The sequence below is a fragment of the Symsagittifera roscoffensis genome, chromosome 4 (assembly GCF_963678635.1).
Source record: "Symsagittifera roscoffensis chromosome 4, txSymRosc1.1, whole genome shotgun sequence".
Lineage (NCBI taxonomy): Eukaryota > Metazoa > Xenacoelomorpha > Acoela > Convolutidae > Symsagittifera > Symsagittifera roscoffensis.
The window spans coordinates 14,294,308-14,302,192 of record NC_087065.1 but is presented as its reverse complement, the minus strand read 5'-3'; the positions used below and the strand labels follow the sequence as shown (position 1 = coordinate 14,302,192).

General features: G+C 41.0%; 1 protein-coding gene across 1 annotated transcript; it reads left to right on the top strand.

The window, feature by feature from the left end:
* LOC134845141 (RNA polymerase-associated protein LEO1-like) lies at window positions 1–2,428 on the top strand. The gene is made up of 4 exons (XM_063862018.1): window positions 1–104; window positions 385–685; window positions 1,076–1,165; window positions 1,957–2,428. Exons 2-4 carry the CDS (start codon window positions 593–595, stop codon window positions 2,287–2,289), a joined length of 516 nt encoding a protein of 171 aa, XP_063718088.1. The 5' UTR covers window positions 1–104; window positions 385–592; the 3' UTR covers window positions 2,290–2,428.
* Window positions 2,429–7,885: the final 5,457 nt, after the last annotated feature.

The following is a 7,885-nucleotide window of genomic DNA, read 5'->3' as shown; positions in this document are numbered from 1 at the left end:
GACGCCCTTTATTCAATGAATGTCGGTTACGAAGTTTATTTTTTTCCTTTGGATTTTAGCTACAATGAAACGAGCTGCCCAGCTATGTTTAACGATTTTGTGTGGTAAATTTATTTTGCATCTCGTAATTTCTTTTCTAAAGAAAATTCCATGTTAAATATCTTCCACTGATAAGTTGATCTTTTTACATTTTAATGCTCCCGGTTGAACGTTTGGCGTATTCAAAAATATAACTGAAACTATGGTAGTCTTGTTAAGTCTCAGTGAATGTATTTGGAACTTTCTTCAACAAAGCTCTCATTAATTTACTCTATCTGCTGTATGTGTTTGTACATGTGTTATTTTGACCTCAAGTCAACATGTAATAATTCGTTGATCTTCTAGGGGCTTCAATAACGAGTACTTCTCAACTCGTGGCTCTGGGTCCAGCAGTCGACAAGACTACGAGCGAAGACATAGTCGGGAACGCTCCTCGGAACGACATCGCAACGAAGAGTCATCTTCCTCGAGACGGAGGGGGTAGGATTGAGGAGGTGATGAGAATCGGGGGAGGGGGTCTTCGCCTTATGGAGACCACGTGAGCAAAGAGACAATGTTGCATGGCAGCTACAACGACTACATGCGAGAGTTTCACAAACAGATGCAAAGAGCCTACCCTGGTTTTCCAGGACCGTTTCCACCCCCTGTGAGTTGTCGCCATAAATGATTTAACCATTGAAACAACATCAGTAGAAACGGAAACAAGAGAATGAAGTACATGAAGTTTTCTCGGAAACCTGGGAGATCTGTTTTTCATTATATTTTTAACCGTTAACACATAACAGCGGTTAACTGTTGGTGCCCCCTTGTAGAAGCTGTTTTACCGTAGATTTTTGAATACAGTTCAGAAAGATTGCTTGGAAAGTATTGTTCATTTTTTAGCCGGTGGATTGCTTCGAAGTTAATGTTTGTACAGATGCATTTTTAATATATGTCCTTATTTTTAAGCAACCATCATTTTTGGTCTTCTCTGCTGGTGAAAATTGATATTTATGTATTTGTGCTTGCTCTCATGATGTATAATTGTTGGTTTTAGTTCATGGGGATGCAGTTCTACCCGCCCCCATTCTCAGTTCCTCCTCCCAACTTCGGAGCTGCTGTTCCCTCCATTCCCACCAAAGAAGACGTAAATTACATTACCAATCTTGCTGAAGTGTTAATGACTGTTGTTTTAAATTGTTTTTCAAAAAATTCTTTTGAGTTGTTGATGCTCAAAGTTATCTTTTGGCTCTTCAACTTTTGGTTTCTTTTTTAGGTTCACTTCAAATTCATTTGCGGAAGGAAAAGCAAATTTTCATCTCCGTTAACAACACTAAATATCGCAAAAATGGAACACATTTCTTACTACAAAAAGTGAATTATTCGTTTTACTCGCGAACGTAGTGTATTAGTACGAACATTATTTTTTCATATCCTAACTGGCAAATAAAAGTGTTCATTAAAAGTTCACTTATTTGTTGGCACTTTTGCTATCATCACGATCTGTAGCATTGGACATCTCATAGCATCTGTTCTCTGCTTTATTTCTGGCCGAATTTATACTAATTATTTCTACTTTTTTTATTGCACTTATAAAGCTGCTTTTTGTCGTGTTTTCGCTAGTGTCTGCGAAGCCAAGCATCGGATCCGTTTAAAATTCTAGCTCCATTTAAGATTATTTTTGGAATTTCAAAGCAGTTTCCTCAAATTCAATCAAAATTCTGTTTTCGGAATTTCAAAGAGCTAAGGCCATACTTTTTCTTTCAAGCTTTTTGGAACTTCTAGAAAGAACAGCAATTTTCTCGGCTTCGTTGAATTCGTGAACTCTTCATGAGCTCTGTGCATTTGCCAAGTTCAATTGTTAATATTGAATGTTTCGACGCAAAATGAACTGAACTGAAAAATTATTGGTGGTTCTAACAGCTGATTTATTATCAGGACATAGAGACTCACGCGAAGCTGGTTGATAAGTTCCTTAAAAATACCCGACATCGCAGCGACTCCTCGGCCTCCCGGTCGGACTACGAGGATGAGGACGAGGACGAAAATGTCAGTGACGACGAAGCTGCAGACGACTCACTCTCGGATGGCGATGCTTTCTCCGGCTCGTATGAAGTGAGAGCGGGTAAAAGATCTCGCCGGAGCACGAGTCGTCAACGCAGTGGTCGGACCAATAAAAAGTCCACTCATCGTAGCTCCTCAGTGGATAGCGAAGACGATGAAGACAATTTCATCCAATATTCGTCAAAGTCAGCCCAAAGGAAATACTAAAACTGAAATGAACTTGATGTTAAACTAAAATAGAGCAAACGTGAAATAGTGTTGCTTTTTTTCTTAGAAACCCAATTGAAACTTTTTGCTAGTACTGTGTTTAGTAAATTCCATTTGGGATAAATTATAAAAATGTGTACCGGGATTATTTCAATAATTTTGGCTTTCGTTAATTTACATAATAACACTTTATTCCATTTTGATTGTAAAAACTAAAAGAAAATCATTGATATTGTCGTATTAAGGCCATTGAAAGTGATGTCTTAAAAGTTGGATCCAAAAAAGAAGGAATTTGGGATCAGATGTCTAAATTGATTGATAAAAAGCACAATGGAAAAAGTATATGTCTTATTTAAGCATTGAATAGGCAGTTTGACAACTACGAGCAGATCTAGATGGAATAGGTGCTCCTCGGGATTTCGACACGCCCTTTATTGTTCCGACCGCCCACCTAGAGTTTGAAAAGAACTGCGGCTTAGGGCAAGTTTATTTTTTCCGAGCAAGATCAAGTGCAACTAATAAAGGTAAGCTGGGCCAAGTGACGTATCATATAAAAATCCTTTCCTTCGTGTCACGTATTTGAAGAATCGAGAAGACTTTTGCTAGATTTTTCATTTTGCCTTTTAACTGCAAAAATCTGCGATGAAGGTTGCAATCAACAGAACAATTTATGCGAATCTCCCTTTCTCAAATACTTACTCTCCAAACTCTGTAGAAACAAGTTATTGCCTCAAGTAAGCCCATTTTTTGACAGTTAAATAAATTTTTAAAACTTGTGATTTTTCTTTAAATTACCCTTCTAAATCGGATATAAGTGAAGTGATTACCCTGCTGGTGAAGTTTTGTTGATCGCAGTTATAACATTTATTGTTATTGGGAAAATTTCTACCCCGATTCGATCCTCGCACTTGGTAAGAGCCCCGGCCCCTAGCGCGATTGGTCCGATAACCTCCACGAAATATTCCGACTGGTTCCGCTTTTATTTGGATTCATCCGCCTCCTAATGTCGATCCTTGGGCCCCCACTGATCCCGTGGCAACATATGATGATGCATACTTGTTTCCCCTCTCGTACGAGAGAGCTATCCGGTACACTTCCTCAGTTGCACCGCGCCGCCAATCCGCTGAGTACGGAATGGAATTGCTCCAAACTTTCATTGATAAACTGCTTACGGGAAAGAAGTTGGTATGTCTCATATGTCTCATTTCTTTCTTTCTTGAATTCCGTTTCCAGTGCGTCTATCTAACATTCGTGGGTAACGAATCGCCGAGAGATCCAGATGCGGTCGTCTTTTGTGAAATTCGTCCTGCCCTTTTTCCCCCAGACACAAATACAGATTCGAAATCAGTACTTGTTCCGATTCCAGTCGATTTTTTCCATCTACTTCCTCGGGCAAGGCAGTAACTTGAGCAGCTGAGAGAGTGTCGGCGTAGTAGAAGTTCTTCGGGTTTAGTGAGTGCTTGGCGACCATTCCCCATTGGAATCTGTTAATCCAAAATTCCCACATCATTGGCGGTTCCGTGCATTTCGCTGGCCAAAATCCCGTGATGTCCAGTGGATTCTTTCCCCCGCCTGAGACTGCTGGCTGCGCCATGTTGAAAAGGTAAAACAATAGTCGTCTAATTGTTAATTCCGATACAAGAGATAGTCAACTTAATCTTACAAAGTTAGCATAGAGAGTGGTTGAGAACACAATCCAAGGGTGACAGACTGTTCCAAGGACAAACACCTGCTAATCAATTAGTCTAGCACCGAGAGTGAACATTTGATTGACAGCTTCCGAAATGAACTAAATTACTCTATACAACACTTCCCCTTCGATAATGAAACTTTAGTTGAATAGAAATGATTTCACCTGTTGATTTTAAATGACTGAAACGATTGATCATGAATGATTGAAAAGACTGACTAGCTTCATGTTTGGATACAAATTTAGACCTTATAATGACGAAACTTTTAACAACTAAAAACGATCACTGAGCAGCGATACCAATTGAGTTTTGGGTTACTAATGACTTCCCCTCTCCCTGGGTTAGAACAGTTTGAACGAAAGTTTTATGATTTGTTGATGTTGGTCACTTGTTTCCCTCCTAATTTTGATTGATGAAATCAATCATTACTCCCCCCATTTTGGTGACCGCAGTTCTCTTGCGCCCGCTTCTTCTAGACGTCGTGGATGAGGTCTCGTCCTGGCTATCACCCTGGCTGCTGTATGAAACCAGCCTGGCTTTCTTTGATGAGGCTCCCTTCTTCTTACTATTGGTAGACTTCGACTGGTCCCCTGGATTGGACGTTCCTTGGTCCCTTGGATGATGATGATCCAACTCACCGCCCCGTGCCGGAATGGTGTCCTGGTCACTTCCAACATCGACTTCTGTTATTGCTGTTGCTGATCGCTCTATAGGTTCATCGGGGGTGGTAGTTAATGACTGCTTCTTTTTAGTTAATGACTGCTTTGTCCGTTTTACCGAGATAATCGGCAAGTCTTGCGATTCCGAGCCACTACTTTCTAATCTTCGCCCGATTCTTCCCCGTTGTTTTTCCGCAAGTCGTTTTGTTAAACGGTCTTTAACTGCTGGCGGAGTTAGCGGTGGTAACACTGGTTGAGTTGCTGGCTTGTTTACTTCACTCGAGGGTACCGGTAATACGGATTTAGCTGCAACTTTCAATTTCTTTGGTTTGGGCTTTGTGGCCACTCCCGATTTCCTAAGCACAACCCCATTATCAAAAGTTAGTGTATGTGTACTCTCGGATCTTACTTTAGAGTGGAGTTGTTTATACCTTTTTAGGTTTCGGTTCCCAGTTCGCTGGAACAACAATCCAGATGGTCCCGGTTGTCCAATGGGGTTTGTACTTTTAAGTAGCGACGGTTCGTCGTGTTGTTTGGCGGATTGGTCCTCTGTAAGACGTCTTGAATGGGTCCTGTTTTTGATATCGTATGCGATGTCTGATCTTACACTCCAGTTTGTATGGGCTGGATGGGGCATGTCTTGCGCATTTGGATCGGTGGCATCTAAACAAGCATTTTTCGTTGTTATAACCCGTGACCAATCCAGATTTTGAAGAGATGGCTTTTCCGTAAAAGTGTGTTCGCTTCTCTACCATGGTGAGCTTCGAAAGGCGAGATTTTTAGAGTTAAATTTTTCGAGAATCTGAGAGCACCAAGGGCCAGTTCAACCATTTTCTCCAATGGTTCGGGATTCTTTTCTTGAGCGAAGGTAAGGATCGAATTTTTCAGACTGCCAATGGTACGCTCGACGCACCCCGTTGCTCGATGGTCGTTTACTGGTGATTTAATAATTTCAATGCCCTCCCTATTACAAAAAGCTTTAATCTCGTTTGACAGGAAACTAGTTCCCTGATTAACGTGAATTTTCCCTGGCACCCCATGGTTTTTTATATAGATCTTCAAGAATTTCAGTATTTTATCTGACCGATTATTTCCACATACCATTGCCGATGGCCAACGAGAAAATCTATCTACTGCCACTAATACATTTTTGCGGGATTCATTTAAGTAATTGATGGGGCCCCAAAAATCTGATTGGACTGATTCATTTGGTTCTCTTGGTTCCGGTACAGTTCCAAGTTGGTTTTTCTTTATTATCGTTTTCAAATTCTTACCGGCTGCGGTACATTCGGGGCACCCTTCGGCAATGGAAGCTATTGAGCGGTAAATATAAGGGTACCAAACATCTTTCACTGCCTCGAACATATTTGATTTCCCGTGGTGATACGCATGGATTCGGTTATTAATCGCTGATTGAAGGTTAATTGGAATTACTAATTTTTCATCCATCCAGACTACATTTTCCTTCACCGAAAAGTCATTAACGAATTGACCATAATAGCGGTTTATTTCAGTGATTTTTTCATGGATTTCAGGATCTTGTGTAACAATAAGGTCGCGAATAGCGCTCAGTTGGGGGTCAGATACATAATTCGATTCTATGATTTTTAGATTAAATAGATCAGGTAATCAAGTAACTTTATTTACGATTTTGCAATTCCGAGGGATAATTGACATACATATTAGATTCGGGTCCACTGGTGGTACTGTTTCTCCTTTGAATGCCGAGGGTAACGAGAGAGTTGTGTTAGTGCGAATTGATCTTGTTTCTTTGGTAACGGCTTCTAGTGATACATTTGGGGGCAATTCTTCCATTTCGTCGCTACTACGATTCAAACTTGGATGTTGTTGAAGGAATTTCGGCCATTTACGCATGCTTCGATCCATTTTGGTATTTGATGCTGAAATTTGAGAATTGGATTTTGATAATTTTGAACAACTGTGTTCTGATTTAATAATAGCCCCAACTAATCCAGTGCGTATTTCGCGTAGCCATCGGCTCAAATTACGTGTGTGAATCTGATTGGTTGATTTCCGCTTACATGTTTTTCCGCCCTCTACCGAGTCATTTCGTGACGAAACTTCCAGTCTATTTATAGATTGCTTACTTTCCGCTGTACAAATTGGTCCCTTGGATTTACTGTGTCCCTTGGATGTATTAAAGCCAAGCGCAGTGCGAATTAGGTTGATCTTTGCCACCGTAAACATATTATCATACGTACTAATTGGCGTCGCTTCTCTACTTGGATGACGTGATAAGTAGTCCGCCAATCCAATTTTAGCCCCTGGTTTATGTTCAATTCGAAAATCAAAGGGAATTAGTCGATCTAACCAGCGCGTTAAACGGCTAAACATCGTTTTAGTTTTCTTATTATTACCATTCAAAAGGGATATCATGGCTTTATGGTCGGACGCGATCAAAAAAACCTCGGCCCAGAATGTAATTTCTGAAATATTCAGCCCCCCACACAACTGCTAACATCTCCAATTCGTTTGTTGAATATTTCTTTTCCGCTTCGTTAAGATATCGCGATGCGAACGAAATAGGGCGCCACCCTTCTGGTCCTAACTGTTCCAACACCGCGCCGAGCCCGTTATGGCTTGCATCGCACATTATTCGAATGTCCTTGTGAATATCAAAATGTCGTAGTTCAACAATGTTCGAAACTTGTTTCTTCAGATTTTTGAACGCGTTCTGGAATTCAGGTGTCCAAATGTATTCATTATTTTTGCTTAGTAGGGGTCGCAGCGGCGCAGATAATTCGACCAATGCCGGTAGATATTTATGTAGGCTGTGGATTGACCCCACGAACTATTTTAGTTGCGACAAAGTCCGCGGAGGCGTTAGCGCCTCTATTGGTTCTGTTTTCCTAACCAATGGAGTGATTCCCGTTGGGGTTATTTTATGGCCGAGCCATTCGCATTCCCGTTGGGCGAATTTACATTTTGTTAATTTTAGGGACATTTTTTCACGATCCAGTTTCTTTAAAATTTTCTCTACCGTCGCTATGTGGTCTATCGCAATTCCCTTGGTTACAACCAAAATATCGTCGATGAACGCGTGCTCCTGCGGGTATTCGGCGAGGATGCAATCCATATCACGTTGGAATTCCGCGGGCATAGTAGTTAGACCATAGAATCCGGTCTTGAACCGGTACGTACCCGTCGAGCGGCCTCCATTGAGAGAAAAATTGCACTGTACGCTCATTTCAGCATTTAATGGCAGTTGGCCATATGCGTATGTTA